Source organism: Danio rerio, chromosome 18 (genome assembly GCF_049306965.1).
Source record: "Danio rerio strain Tuebingen ecotype United States chromosome 18, GRCz12tu, whole genome shotgun sequence".
Classification (NCBI taxonomy): domain Eukaryota; kingdom Metazoa; phylum Chordata; class Actinopteri; order Cypriniformes; family Danionidae; genus Danio; species Danio rerio.
The window spans coordinates 17,172,207-17,189,074 of record NC_133193.1 but is presented as its reverse complement, the minus strand read 5'-3'; the positions used below and the strand labels follow the sequence as shown (position 1 = coordinate 17,189,074).

The following is a 16,868-nucleotide window of genomic DNA, read 5'->3' as shown; positions in this document are numbered from 1 at the left end:
TGAGTGAATCTACACTGAATATATTTAATAAATACATATAATTAGCCTAGATAAATACAATTAAGCAAAGACACACAGTGCTTTTTGGTTTTCTGGGGAATCTAACAGTATTCAGGTACAAAAAGCGAATAATTCAATGTAATCAAGCACACATAGTACAATGTTTAGTGTTTGATTAACTCCAAAGAATGATTCTTTGTTAAAGCTTTACATACATTCACCGGCCACTTTATCCAGTACACCTTACTAGCACTGGGTTGGACCCCCATTTTGCCTTCAGAACTGCTTTAATCCTTTGTGGCATAGATTCAACAAGGTACTGGTAATATTTCTCAGAAATTTTGGTCCATATTGACATGATAGCATCACAAAGTTGCTGCAGATTTGTCGGCTGCACGTACATGATCTAGTGATTGTTGAGGCAATTTGAGTACAGTGAACTCATTGTCATGTTTAGGAAACCAGTCTGAGATGATTCGCGCTTTACAACATTGCGTTATCCTGCTGGTAGTAGCCATCAGAAGATGGTTACACTGTGGTCATAAAGGGAAGGACTTGGTCAGCAACAATACTCAGGTAGGCTGTGGTGTTGACATGATGCTCAAATTGGTACTTTCGGGCCCAAAGTGTGCCAAGAAAATATCCCCACACAATTACACCATCACCAGCAGCCTGTATTGTTGGTATAAGGCAGGATGGATCCATGCTTTCATGTAGTTAATGCCAAATTCTGACCCTACCATCTGAATGTTGAAGCAGAAATCGAGACTCATCAGACCACGGCAACATTTCCAATCTTTTCTTTTCCAATCCAATCTTTTCCAATCTTTTATTGTCCAATTTTGGTAAGCCTGTCCAAATTGTAGCTCCAGTTTCCTGATCTTAGCTGACAGGAGTGGCCCCCGGTGTGGTCTTCTGCTGCTGTAGCCCATCTGCCTTAAGGTTCCACATGTTGTGTGTTCAGAGATGCTCTTCTGCATACCTCACTTGTAACACGTGGTTATTTGAGTTACTTTTGCCTTTCTATCAGCTGGAATCAGTCTGGCCCTTCTCCTCTGACCTCAACAAGGCATTTTGTGCCCACAGACCTGCCACTCATTGAATATTTTCTCTTTTTCGGACCATTCTCTGTAAACCTTGAGATGGTTGTGCGTGAAAATCCCAGTAGATCAGCAGTTTCTAAAAAACCAGCCTGTCTAACATTCTGATGCTCTGTTTGAACTGCAGCTGATCATCTTGACCATGTCTACATGCCTAAATGCTATGTGATTGGTTAATTAGAAATTAATGTTAACGAACAGTTGTACCTAATAAAGTGGCCAGTGAGTGTACATTAATTTCTTGCGTTTTAATTGTTCATGGAGTGCTTACACACACTTGTGGATTGTGCACATTGCAATTTTGATGCTCAAGCTGAAACAATATATTGTGCAGCCCAATGGCCCATGGGTGTTGCAAATAAACTAACGCAAGTGTCAATTTGTGGAAATACATTTAGATCTGCACAAGTTATTTAAAGAAAAAAAAAAATAATAAAAAAAAAATTCCAACCGGGGAGCAGCACAAATGTCCCACACATTTAACATAAATTGGCATAAAATGTCCCTGGACAATTAAACTAAACTAATATGCTTGTCATAATGAAGGTGAAAATTGAAACTGAATGAAAAGTGATAGTTTGTGGCATTATAGTTATGTACACAAGTGCACATTGCATCTTGGTTTTAAAAGATGCCAATTATTAAAAAGGAGCCAAAAATTAAAGGGCAAATTTTTTCAAGTGGCAAAAAGAAAAAATGATGGCTCATGCAATTTAAATGTTTGTGGCATTTTATTTAGATATGTGCGCATTGCATCTAGGCTTTAAAATTATTAGAACCACCAAACAAAACTCCCCAAAAAATTGAGATGAGGAACAAAAATGAGGTGGGATATTGATACTAAACTAGAATTGCTGTTGTCGATAAAATAAGATGTTAAACACAGAATGAAAAGCGTCAATTTGCACCATTAAAGATTTGCAGATGTGTAGACGTTGCATCCAGTATGGAAAATTAACTTTGGCATGAGGAAAAATAGATGAAAATTTAAAAATGTTCTGTCTTTTTAAATCTGCTGTGAAACTGAATGAAAAACATTACATTTTTGCAACAGTATTGTAGTCTAATCAAGTTATTCATTCAATTAAAATGTACAGTAAATTTCCCGGGAATCAAATGTATGACCTTCCAGTTGTTAATGTTACAGTGTTATATCAGACAATCTATTGACATGCTAAACTATCTAACATGTATAGCAGCATGTCAACACAATGTAGGCTGCAAGACATTCCCGCTTTTAAGCATTTCACTTCATGTGCAAGTTTGAAAGGTAAGGCTCACGAGATACAGGAGGAAACGATTGCGGCTTATAATCAGTCACGTAGAGCACGCAGTCAAGTGCCGTTTCATTCTGGCTTGTTTTAAGGGTCATTGTTCAGGTTCAGTCCACTGGATCATGTTCGCATTTAACAGGATCATTGTTGCTATGACTACTCTGGCACGACTCTGGCATTACTGTTATTGAACCAGTCTGAACTCTGGATTCAACAACTTCTCCGAGGCCGAATGTGGGCTTTTTGGCAGACCTGCAATTACTAATGTAAATGTTTGTTAGCTTAAACTATATAGCTGTAGTTATAAGTTACTTTTGTTTGGATAGAGTTAACCGAAGAAAAACAGTTCAGGCGCTTCATCAAAAATGCTAAATGAAAACAAGCAAAGCCACATTCAATGCAACTCAAAAGTGGGCGACAGAATGACAGAGGCTCAGACCAAACACACACACCCAAAAACACAAACACATTTTCAGAAGAGCTGTGTCGTATTCTTCCTGATGTAAACACACGTTAGCCACACTCTCAAAAAAAATCAAGCTGATTGGAAAGTCATCAAGCCGTGTTTATAAAACATTTGCAAAAATATCCTATAGACTAATGATAGGCTGTGCTTGGAATCTTGCTGTATTTTACTATTCAGTGCACACTATGCACTCATCTCTGTGGAGAACATTGTGCTATGTGTCCCACAATTCAATGTGCTCAACTTTTAACCTTTCAAGTGAGATAAAATAAAATCTATTTAACATCCCTTTAAACAAGTGGTCCCCTCCAACCCTTATTGACTAATTGGTACCAGGCCGCATAATAAATACATTTTTTATTTTGATTTTATTTATTAAATGTCTGTAAGATCTTTTATTTAGAAAGGTCTTTTATTTTGAAAAAATTACCATATTCAATCGGTTACATTTTGGTCACTTGAGCGCCAAAATGTAACCCACAAGCTAGCAAAATGAGTGAAACATACAGTTGAAGTCAGAATTATTAGCCCCCCTTTTGAATTATTTGTTCTTTTTTAAATATCTCCCAAATTATGTTTAACAGAGCAAAGAAATTTTCACAGTATGTCTGATAATATTTTTTTTACTAGTGAAAGTCTTATTTGTTTTATTTTAGCAAAAAAAAAGCAGTTTTTAATTTTTTTAAACACCATTTTATGGTCAAAATTACTAGCCCCTTTATATATATATATATTTTTAGAACAAACCATCATTATACAATAACTTGCCTAATTACCCTAACCTGCCTAGTTACCCGAAATAAACCAGTTAAGCCTTTAAATGTCACTTTAAGCTGTATAAGTGTCTTGAAAAATATCTAGTCAAATATTATTTACTGTCATCATGGCAAAGATAAAATAAATCAGTGATTAAAGATAAGTTATTAAAACTATGTTTAGAAATGTGTTGAAAATCCATTAAACATAAATTAGGGAAAAAATAAACTGGTAGGGCAAATAATTCTGACTTCAACTGTACATCTTTGGAAAGTTTCTTTGTGAAGAGGAAAATGTCCATTGAAGGACCCACAAACTGCTAAGGAATGCATCCATAACCTGGTAAACTTAAGCATTGTCCAGTCCACAGTGGAAAAAAAGGTTGGGGACCACTGCTTTAAAGCATTATTTGATTTGTCTGTAATATTGCTCTAATGCAGGGGTGTCAAACTCAATTCCTGGGGGGCCGAAGCCCTGCACAGTTTAGTTCCAGCCCTGCTCCAACACACTTACCTGTAGGTTTCAAACAAGCCTGAAGGACTCAATTAGTTTGCTCAGGTGTGTTTAATTAGAGTTGGAACTAAACTGTGCAGAGCTGCGGCCCTTTTGGAACTGAGTTTAACACCTGTGCTCTAATGCATACTAAATAAATAAAATTATCAATTTCTTTCAAAAAGATCTTTCCCCTTCCTACAGAAACAAAAAGTTTTACTTCAGAGATATGGATGTTCAAACCAACTGCACAGCATCATTTTAACATTATTTTAATGCTCTTTAAAAACATGTTTACATTAAAAGATTAATAGCAAATGCATGAAAATACTCTGACAATCGCTCAAAAAAGAAAGAAAGATGTACCATCAAAGCAGCAAGACTCACATGTGCCTCTCACAGTTGGTATAAGAAAAAAATACAGAATAAAATGTATTAACCCAGACAACTCAACCTGTTTGATTCTAAATATACACAAAACTGTGCTTAAACGGCATGGCAATAGTATTTTGGCAAAGATTACTAGAGTTATTTAAGTCATCTGTTAAAATAGTTTTCATATTTCAATATATATTTGCAATAAATAAATAAATATTGTAAAGTCAGTTTTTTTCCAATATCATAAAACCCTAAGGAACAAAACATTGCAAAAGCTTTAGGACCATTAAAATGATTTCTCAGATTTTTAACAACTATTTTTTTTTAAATGCATAAATTTAGATTCATTTATATCCATTTTTGTTTAGATTATTTTGTACCCAGGCATGTATTGATCACCTTTTTGGGTGTCAATGAAGTTTGTGTAAATTATCATCGAAGTTACATTAGTGTCAAAATCATCTGCATGCTAGAGTAGTCAACATTTAACGTTGATCAAAATGTTTAATCAAAGTTGAACCACATTTATTTATGCATTCGTTTGATTTTATTAATACTGGTCATTTAAACAGGTGTCACGGTGGCGTAGTGAGTAGCACGATTGCCTCACAGCAAGAAGGTCGCTGGTTTGAGCCCCGGCTGGGTCAGCTGGCATTTCTGTGTGGAATTTGCATGTTCTGCCCATGTTCGTGTAGGTATCTACAAAGAATATCTATGTTCTGATGGAAAAAGTAGAAAACACAGTAATAAAAGGGTAAATAGTTTTTACACTCTTTTATATTCTACAAATGATAAAAACTCTGCTAAACATTTTATAACTTAATTAACATCTTAAATGTTTAGATTTTTAAAATATCCTTAATTTCAAATAAATTCCACAAGTTTAGGCTTTACTTCCACCAGATATGTTCAGTACATCCATTACATTTTCAGCTATGATTTAATCAATTTAACTTTACATTATTTTTATTATTATTTTTTTTTGATAACAGAATCTTTGTAAAGACTAATATACAGCTATTAATGCATACAGTGAAATAAAATATGTATAATATAAATGGGAAGTAGCATATTTGGAGTTTTGGCATTACTGGGATTTGGACTAGTTTTATTTATAAAAACCTGGCAACTCTGCTTATAGAACAACAGCAAACAACCCGAAGAGCTGCTCTTCTCAAGGATGTGCTATGTTGTCGCTTGTACTCAGCTAACTATCGCTACGGCAGGAATGCACTGACGTCCACAGAAGCGTTCCAGAACTCAACTATACTCAAATTATCAGCAGTGAACAGAAACACACCAAAGAGAGGTAGAGCCCTTTCTGAATAGGATGATAAATGGCAGCAAAAAGGAGATAAAAGGAGACAGATAAGAAAGTGGGGAAAGGAATCTGTGAGAGGACAGTGAGCGCTGTCATTCTGCTTCTATAAATTGCAGCTGATAGGTCACTCGGAGCGTCAGAACATAGTGTAACTTACCCCTGCCCTCCCCGTCTCTCAGTGCAAATCAAACGCAGGAGAGACCCAGGAGAGCAGCAGGTCCTGTTGCAATGCGGAATATTCATGGTCTGAGGATCTCATGCCTCAACATGCCTTATGTAATCAAACTTCGACAGCTCTAGTGGAATTGCTTAATTAAGCTGCACCCATTTATGCTATTTCAAAGTTCACTCGTTTTGTTTTTGAAGTTTCCAACGTTAGGTTTACATGCAAGGTCAAAAACATTCACTCACTTTTCACTCTGTTCCTGCTTTTTCAGGGACTGCCACAGTGGAATGAACCACCAATTACTCTTGTGTATGTTTTGTTTTTGATTTTTTTTTTTTTTTGCAGTGGATGCCCTTCGAGGTACAAAGTAAACTTCAGTGCTAGGAAACAACCACACACTCTACCATCCACACACACACACACACACACACACACTTGGGGAGAGCTGGCGCCGATTGCGGATAAAAAGAAAAAGAGTGTGGGGTTGCGTAGGCCTTTGATAATGTCCCTGGGGCCCCCCTGGATCATCCTTACTACCTCCCCACACCCCCTAGCCGCACCCCTGGGAGAATGTGATATGATTGACTGCAGCTGGTCACCCATCTACAATCATTAGTTAGCCATTCAAATTAGTACAAACTCACAACCCCTTTTCCCCCTTTTCTCCTTTACCACAGAGAGCTCTCGAAAACCACCTGATCTTGTACTACCCTTTCATGCTCTATCGACCAGACAGAAGCCCTGGGCTCAACTATCTCCGAGCTTGGGGTTCTCTCCCGGGACAGCATGCCAAAACCTGCTAACATTTGTCAAGTTAAGTATTTAACTTTTGAATGTATTCACACACAAACATGCTCTCACAACAGCCAATTTAGTTGATTCAATTCACCTATAGCACATGTCTTTGGACTGTGGTGGAAACCGGAGCACCCAGAGGAAACCCACGTGACCATGGGGAGAACATGCAAACACACAGAAATGCCTCCTGGCCCAACCGAGAATTGAAAGTCCTGCAGTGAGGAGACCACAATGCAAACCACTTAATTTCTCTAAAAATCTCAAACAATTTGTTCATAGTTTTTTTTTTTTTTTTTTTTATAAACACAGAAATGCCAACTGGTCCAACTGAGACTCGAACCAGCGAACTTCTTTCTGTGAGGCGACTGCTACCTACTGCACCACCATGCCACCCAAAGTTTAGAGAATAATAAACAAAAATACACTTTTCTTTTTGATCTGATCAGTTAGCACATTGGCCATTTGGAGAGCTTCAGATCAGTCTGATTTATTCCTTTTAAAATGCCTTTGGAAAACATTGGAAAAATCTGATACAGCAATATTTTATTTTTCTGCTATAAATATTGAGATATGAATACAGTTTTATAAGATACTTTGTAAATAGCATTATTTAATGTTTTTCTGGTTAGTCTAACAGAGTATTCAGATAAATGTAGTTCCTATTGCGAGTTCAGAAGAAGCCTTATCAGTCAGGTGGGTCAGTCAATTTCCATGTGGGTATATAAGTAGCGGTCTTTGCATGGTTTCAGTTGACTTTTATTCCGGCATCCCTCCACCTCCCCATTTCCTCTGTTTTCTCATAAAAGGGGGGCTCAAAGGGGGGTGGGGGGTGGGGGGGGGGTGCACACACATACTTAAAGCTCGAGTCAAGCCTCCAGCCTCCTTCAAGGAAGGTAGGTCCGAGCTCTCTTAGGGTTTTGATAGCACAAGCCCCTGCTCGAGCAACCTCAAAATCGTTTACCATGTTAACGCAATTGATTGAGCAGGTGAACATGTAAATCACGATATAAAAAAAAGCTTCTCTTACTTTGTTTTGTCTCATTTTAAGTCCAAATTAACAAAAAAAACTCTTAAAGGAAGTAAAAATATTGTTATGTTTTCACTATTAGAAAAAAATAAGCAAGAATTACTGGTTTTTTAATTAAAACAAGCTAAATTATCTTGTTCTCGCTTTGACATGTAGATATTTCGACCAGAAACAAGACAAAATTGGCATAAATCAAATACATTCTATATAAAAACAGTAATTAAATACAGTTTTTTAGCTCCTGCTCAGCTAATTCAGACTCAGCAGTGGATATCTTTGTGATGTGACTATTGTGGATGCACACATTGAGATATTGATGCTGATACGATATATTGTGCAGCCCTAATATTCAACATGTGAAAACGGGCTGTTTTGACAAAACACCATTTAAAGTTAGGAAACACTGGTGTTCCATTTCAGTATGGATGGACCAAAATGGAGCCTTTTGAAAATTCTCTGACTAGTCTTCTGGACTATTGTGTATCATTCCTTGATTTGTCAAGGCCCTTTCATATGACCATTACACAACCTGTAGATGTCCCGAAAGAATGCCGGCAAAATATGTGCCTGCCAAGTGAGTGTGAATGGTCATGGACAGAGATTGTTCTTCTGAAACACGTGTAAAAATGCAGATTGAGGAGCATTTTCAATCTGAGACTGAATTTGTAAATGCAATGGTGTAAATGCAGCCTAACCAATAGACAAATTTTGCAGCTTCTGTGATTATAACAGAAACTTTTACGAAAGTGCATAAGAGTAAATGTTTTCAACAATAAATGCTTCTTCTCATCATGATGGTGACAACATAAATCAACTGAAGTGCTTAAGGACAATGAAGTCAATGAAGAATATAGGCTGGCATTATGCAAATTCATCACAAATCCGATTACTGATCCAATCCTATAAAGAAATGAAAATGAACTCGATTCGGCAGTTCAAATCAAAGAAAATGAAAACCAATTCTTTCATTTAAAAAGTCAACGTGAACTTTGACCTACAGTAGTCAACATTTGAAGAGGGTTCAAAAAAAATAGTCCTAATGCAAGAATGAGTGTTGTTCAGTAGTTTTAGGATGAAATTATGAAAAGCTTCAAATGTTGACTACTGTATACATCATGCAAGTCTATATGAGAAAAAACTGTCAAAATTCACTGTACATTTCTGACAAGTTTGTACAAACAGGTTCAGTTTCAAGTTTTCCAGGTAAAGATGACTTTGTCGAGGAGTATTTGTGAATACAACAGCATATTCCCGTCATTTCTAAGCACACTATACTACATGCCCTCAAGCCCTCATCTGAGAAGCTAAGAACACCTTGACTGTGACTGGCATGTTTCATAATAGATGGTATTTTTAGTCTAATCAGAATCAGCTTTCGAGGAAGCCACAAAATGCTACCGATTGTCAATTTGACAGCTTTTTAAGAATAAAAGAGCAATTCCAGTGTAATGGATGTGACATTAAAACTCGAAACATAAATTCACATAGAAAGAATATGTTAACATTATATGGAAACAACTTTTAATATTTTTTCCAGAACAACTAACCAGAGTTAAAGGTGCAGTGGGTGATTGTCTTCAAAATCATTTTTTTGTTGTGCAGGCTGAAAGTCTCTTCACAGTAGTAATGATTACAGTAAATGATCTAAATGTGTTTATATGTATTTTTATATTCTGGATAAGGCATAAAACTAAAAATGTTCATCCAATTAAAATTGTCGGGCTGACATCTCTCATAATTGCGATAAGTTGCTCAATCTTTCTGTCAGCAAATGAAGATTTGGGCTTTTGCGCATCTCTGTTTACGCATATGCTGCATGAACGCCGTGCGTGCACGCCTAGCTGGGCCTGCACGTGCACACAAGAGTCACAGTCACAGCAAAATCAAAAGCTAAATCGAAACTTTTTAAACTCCTGAATCAGTATTGGAGTAACTTTTGCACGGTGGAGGATGACACCATGGCTGAAGTATTTCTATAAAACAGGAAATGTTTTGTTTTAAAACTATTTTCAAGAGTTTCCACCTAAATATGCTTAGCATTTATAGCAGGTTTGGCATGCTGTCCCGGGAGAGAACCCTGAGCTCGGAGATATTTGAGCCCAGAGCTCCCGCCGGGTCAATAAGCATATCAGAATATCCGAGATCAGGTAGGTCTCGAGAGCTCTCCCTTTAGAAAATGGAGGAAAAGGAGGAGATAGGGTGGAAGGGGTGGATTATTCCAAAACGAAAAGAGTAGTAGGGAGAAAATGATCCATTTACAGTAAACTAGGATCACTCTGATTGAATTATTACTGATTACAGATGAGCGGTCAGTCGTGCTCAATTATATCACATGCTCCTCTCAAAATTAGTTTATGAAACTTCACTTAGCTTCATGCAGAGGCAGAGCTGATGTAGATTGGGTTGTTAATGGGTTTTATGCACAGACCTGTTGTTCAGCCACATAAATCTCCTGGTGAAAGATTGATTATTTTAGACGAAATCAAACAAATAAGCCTTTCTCCAGAAGAAAAAATATTATCAGACATACTGTAAAAATGTCCTTGCTATGTTAAACATCATTTGGGAAATATTTTTAAAAAGAAAAAAAAAAAACTTCAAAGGGGAGCTAATACTTCTGACTTCAACAGTATATCATACAATTCCTGATGCAAATATGCCTGACAAAAGCTGATAATTTCAGTGAAAAGTGGCAAGATGGCTCAGTGGTTGGCATCTCACAGCAAAAAGATCACTGGTTCAAGTCCCGGCTGGGCCAGTTGACATTTCTGTGTGGAGTTTGCATGTTCTCTCCATGTTCGCGTGGCTTTCCTCCAAGTGCTCCGGTTACCCCCACAGTCCAAACTAAATTGGCTGTAGTCTATGAGTGTGTGTGTGTGTGTGTGTGTGTGTGTGTGTGTGTGTGTGTGTGAATAAATGCGTGTATGGGTGTTTCCCTGTACTGGGTTGAAAATGAAAGGGCATTCGCTGTGTAAAACATATGCCGGAATAGTTAGAGGTACGGCTGAGCAATTTTAGTGAAAATATCTATTTGCGATTTAATTTTGTAGTGAAGTCGTAGCAACTATTCTGTGACAGCCCTTAAAAACTACCTGTTTTTGTTCGGTATCTGTCTTTGAAACCAAAATATTCCCATATGATTGACATGCTGTTTTTCTTTGGTACTAATGCTTCAAAGCAGCAGACACCATCATCCCACTTGTCCACGCTTTCCTGTTTGTTTCTTTTTTTTTTTATTGTGGGCGTTCTGCATAGTTCAGTTGTGCAATTCTGATTGGGCAGAATGAAAGTGTGCTCACTCAATTGGTTAGTAAGACTGTCACACAGACGACAGTCACGCATTTCCTCTGGGTGGGGGAAATTAAATAATAGGCATACATTTTATATCGTAGCCTCTTGCGATTAACTAAATTGTGATTGCGATTGGATTTCGATTAATCAAATAGTCCTAGTTGGAGGATCATTCCGCTGTGGCAACCTCTAATATAAAAACTAAGCTGAAGTTAAATGAATGAATGCATAATTTCAGTGGCTCTCTCTGATAAACAGGTTTGATAATTATTGCTATTTTCTCAAACAAGCAAACAAAAAAGACACTGGAATTAAAGCTGAACTTAAAAGCTGAATTTATATTGTTTTGATGCCTGAAATCTCCTTTTCATATTTGGCCCACAAACCATGTTTGATGTCAAACATCTCTGAAGCTATAATAAACCATTATTGTGCATTAAAAAGAATGTCTATATAAAAACACATTGTTCTGTCTTCATAAGCAATACTCATCAGGCCTGTGGCAGACCCATCAAACTGTATAAAAACAAACAAAACTCCATACTAGCAGTAGCTGGTGCAGTATTTTTTTTTCTTCAAGAGATTAGGCAACAACCCTGCTGATTAAGAACATTGTGTCCCATTTTCCTCTCTAATATAGACCATAAAACAGTGTACAAACACCTTGGAGAGCAAAAAGCATGAAAATAGGAAATCGGGAAACAGCTGTGAGTAACATGATCTACAGAAGGTCAGTTGTTACCTGTTGTAGCCAGACGTCATTACTCAGGAGTAAAGCTCACTGCTGACTTATAGTGCACTGATCTCATTCATTACATTTATACCACCTGCCATCAGTGCTCCATGCGCAGTCTTATATTTCTAGACATGAATCATAAGCAAGTTGCTGGTGAGTGAGATTCCAGTTAAAATAATCCTACTGATTTCAGCATGATGTAGTTTGGTTTGCATTTACTTTAAGGATTAGGGTTAAAAGATGGCGATGCTTGTGATATTCTTTATTTTTTTGGTTACACAATACAAAAACGTTTCTATTGGTTAATGCATTAGCTAGCATTAAGACCAGGCAATACTTATGATACAGTATTTATTTATCTTTAGTTGACAATGTTAATTAATTTTAGAACTGAGGTAGTCATTAGTTCATATTTACACTAACCTACATCGTACATTAACTTACTATCAGGTTGTTTTATTAAACCATTATACTAAGTAGTTGTTTAGACTGGTCACAACATGACTACAAAAAAGAAATTCTAGCATGTGAAGCGAATTAAATTAAAATATATATATATTAGTAAAAATTAGGATCGGTCTATTTATTAAGTAAACCACTCACTTTAAAGATATAGATATATACTGATATTCAACAGTAAAGGTTCAGTGGAAATGTTATGTCATTTTGGTAATTTTAAACTAACAAAACACACATTTTTGTAACTATTAAGAAAGCTATTGTCCATATTCAAATTTTTGTAGTAGGCGAATGTACTAGACTTTTAAAAAATATATATTAATAATAATAAAAAAAATATATTAATTATAATTAACTAAGTAGTCGTTCTGGTTTGAAACAATGACAACAAAAAAGCAACAAAATACTATTAAGTGTTAGAGTAGACTCATCGTCAAAGTACACAAAGCTGAATATGAAATAGTTGCTAGTAAAACTGGACTAAATAGCAGTACATATACAGTATTACACAGAAAAGTCAGTAGGTAATTGTTAATACCTGTATATTAAGTTAACCAAGTTATTAAGATAAGAACCATAAAAAAATCAAAGGCAAAGTAGCAGGGGGACAGTTACTAATAATCACTGCATTGATAGTGACCAGCAAAACACGAGACACTACAGATGTACTGTTATCGTGAACTGACTAACAGTAATAATAATAATTAACCAAGTAGCCATTCTGGTTCGTACAATATGACAACAAAAAAAGAGCAACAAAATACTATTAAGTGTTAGAATAGATTCAACTTCGTCAAAGTACACAAAGCTGAATATTTATGAAATAGTTCCTATTAAAACTGGACCAAGTATCAGTACATATACATTATTACACAGATAAGTCAGTGGGTAATTGTTAATATATTGAGTTAACCAAGTTTTTAAGTTAAGAACCATAAAAATTCAAAGGCAAAGTAGCAGGGGGACAGTTACTAAAAATTACTGCTTTGATAGTGACCAGCAAAAACAATAGACACTACAGAAGTATTGTTAACGTGAACTGACTAATAATAATATTAATATTGATAATAAAGGCAGTTAAAGGAATGGTTCACCCCCCAAAAAAATACAATTCTGTCATCATTTACTACTTTAGTAGTTTTAAACATGTTTGACTTCTGTTGAACAGAAAAGACAATGTTTTGAAGAAAGCTGAATGTCCTGTAACCAATGACTTCCATGTTGGTTTTTCCTACTGTGGAAGTCAACAATTACAGATTTTAAATTTTCTTCAATCATCTTTACCATTCGACAAAATAAAAAACAGATTTGTAATCACTTAAAGGGGGAGTAAACGGTGAGTAGCCTAGTAAAAATATTCCATTTTTGGGTGAACTATCCCTTTAACTTCAACACTAACGTGAATATAAATGATAATAATAATAAAGTGACAGAACGACAACAAACATTAATAAAACGCTGACATGTATTATTTGAAGTCACTTAATATATTATCCAGAAACCTGAATGAGAGACTATTATAAAATAAGTGCTAGCACCTAATGGGTGTAGTCAATAACATGTTGGATAACTGATTAAACCAGCAACTTCTTGCAACATAAAACTAGCTCCAAGGAATAACATTGTGTTGCAATCTCCAGACTCTGTCTCCGTAGGCGACAGTTGTAGTAAACCAGCAACCACATTTGCACTTTCCCCCTCAGCCTCACCTCGTCCTCTCGGTCGTTCTTGAAGCACAGGCAGGCTGCTCGTTTTTTGAAGCCCTCTCCGTCATACGTCCTTGTCTGATTGGGCTTGAATTTCATCATGTGGGTTTTTCTCCGAACAAAACAAGAATACAAGTGTTCTCGGTTGCCTAGTTTTTGGATCCGACGCGCAACGCAGCTGCCTTTCAGGCCAAGAGCTGAAAGTCGTCCCAGATTTCCCAGGCTGATCATACAGTTTGCGTTTTGTCAGAAGTGACTCACGTTGAAGGCAATATTCCTGTCTTGACGGCGGAGATCGTGGCTTGAGGTGATCTGGACTGGAGCATGGTGGCTGGCTGGTTATGTGTGAACACTCCTCTGCTCTGCTGCGGCTCTTCGGCTCTGCGCAGTCGCCTTAAATCAGCTGCAATAGGATCTGCGTTACAAACCCAAGATGCCATCAACAGATAGGCGTTTCCCTGGTTAGAAATATGAATGAGAAATCATCATCATTGCTGCCGCCAGAGGAAGGGAGGACATTGTTGATTCCCGGAGGCTTGATGTGGGTGGAATTAAACAACGTCGCGTCGCTGTAAATGTAATACAAATGGCAGTAATTGATTCAAAGTAACATTAGAGACAAAAGCCACACTGCAGGGACAGAACGGAGTCGTGTTGTACTAGCGCCATCTGCTGGTGGATTTTAGTTTAACAACTAGCCAAAGAGTTTGGTGAAACTTTAATACTTAGTATTACTTTACTTGAATTTTTAAAGGGATAGTTTACGCTAAAATGAACATTTACCAACTAATTATCCCTAATTGGTGCAAAATCTTCTGAGCTTTTTCAATTGAACACAAAATAAACCATTTGAAGAATGCTGAAAACCTCAAATCAAAAACTTCCAAAGTAGGAAAAACAAATACATTGGAAGACAACAGTAACCGTTTACCAGCTTTCTTCAAAAAAGCTTCTTTTGTGTTTTGTAAAAAAAACTTACATTTTTAAAACAAGTTAAGGGCGAGTTAATGCCCAAATTAAAATTTTTGCTTGAAATATTCCTTTATTATCACTAAAAATGCTAACATTTCTTTCATATTAATGCTATGCTAACATACAATGTAGTGAAGCATATAGTTTAAAGTGATGTTTTGAATTGAAATGTTGTTACCACGTATAACAATATTTCTTTCAAGCAAGTTACATCCTATTGTTGTTCTAAAACATGTCCACTTTTTAATAGCTTGCTAGCATCTTCTAACAAGCTGTGACATGTTAGCATGGTTTACCATGATCCTAACACTAAATAGCAGCTGGTTTCTAGTGTCAATGGGATATATTGAATTAACATGTTGCTACCACCTTTAACAATATTTCTATCAAGCAAGTTACTCCTATTTTTGTTTTAAAACCTCCACATTTTAATGGATTGCTAGCATTTTTCATACAAGCTCTGAAATATTGTTAGCATGGTTTACCATGATCCTGACACTAAATATAAGCTGGTTTCCAGCCTCAACTGGACATATTTGAAATTCTTTTCAAGATTAATTTTTGAAAGTTTTGATACCAACATAAAAAATTAAGGCAGGGTTGCAGGTTACACCATGTCAAATAAAAAAAAAAAAAAAAAACTTTTAAGACCATCAAGAATAAAATTTGGGCCATTAAGAAAATCCTTAGCATTTAACCCTATATATATATATATATATATATATATATATATATATATATATATATATATATATATATATATATATATATATATATATATATATGTGTGTATGTATGTATGTGTATATATTTGTATATATGTATACATATATATACACATACATACATACACATACATACATATATATACATATATATAGGGTTAAATGCTAAGGATTTTCTTAATGGCCCAGCAGAAAATAAAATATTTACTTGCCATATCAAGAAGCAAATTCTAATTAGGAATGTTTTGGTCACAAATTTTGAATAATGTGTTAAATCAAGCATACCCTAGTTGTACAAATGCAATTTGTTTTCAACTTAAAATTGCTATAAGGCAATTTAGGTAAAGAATTTTAATGTGTATGTGTATTGTTTTGACTTTCATTTTATATCAAGCCTTGGACAGGTGTTTAGCAAGTCTGCTAAAACACTTAAACAAATGCATTTGGTTTGTTAATGCATTTGTGATGTCCATGTCAAATAAACAATAAATAAAATATTAGTTATAAATAGAGTTTTGATTTAAGTTTTATTGAAAAGTATTGTTGTTATTGGATGTGTGTTGGATCATTGGGTCGCATTACATAAATAAAAGTAAATTAAAACCTGTTTAAAAGGATTTAAGATCTACAAGACAATATTTCAGTGAATTTAAGGCCTTAAAATCTAAAAATGTCTTAAATTTCAAAAACAATATTTAAGACCCCGCGACACACTGTAAAGTGTTAACCACTGGTACACGATTCTTTCAAGAACCAATCGTCTGGGATCTTTTCAAAACTGAACTGATAAAATGTATGACAGAGTGGTTTCTGACGATTTCAAATAATTAAACCAAGAGTTAATTGAAGATACAATTATATAATAACATATGTAATGCGACTCAAATTATGATTAAACTATGATCAAATGAATGCATTTTACTCCAATACAAAGTAATTAAAACATTTAGGCTATAAAAGAGATTATACTTTGCTGAGAAGTTCTTTAAAACCAGTTGAGTGAAAGAATCGGTTCACTGAAGAGGACTGATTCATGGAAAGCAGGTAATAAGAAGAAGAGTTATTGGAAACACTGACTTACACTTTGTTAATACTATTAAACATTCAGTAGTGCTGACATTACCTATAGGCACAATAGAAATCTTCAGACCTTTATGAGCTGCTCTTTAGGTAAATTAGACCTGTACCTGTTCATTCCAGG

The 16,868-nt window shown here is 35.6% G+C and overlaps 1 protein-coding gene across 3 annotated transcripts in view; it reads right to left on the bottom strand.

The window, feature by feature from the left end:
• nudt4a (nudix (nucleoside diphosphate linked moiety X)-type motif 4a) overlaps positions 1–14,523 on the bottom strand; it is a 41,780-nt gene extending 27,257 nt beyond the window's left edge. For 2 of the 3 annotated variants that reach the window (NM_001310061.1, NM_001310062.1), the window contains exon 1: positions 13,974–14,523. In NM_001310061.1, the coding sequence (NP_001296990.1) occupies positions 13,974–14,201 (228 nt within the window). In that variant the 5' untranslated portion in view covers positions 14,202–14,523. The remainder of the gene's footprint in view (positions 1–13,973) is intronic. The other variant, XR_012393611.1, reaches the window with a different exon arrangement.
• Positions 14,524–16,868: the final 2,345 nt, after the last annotated feature.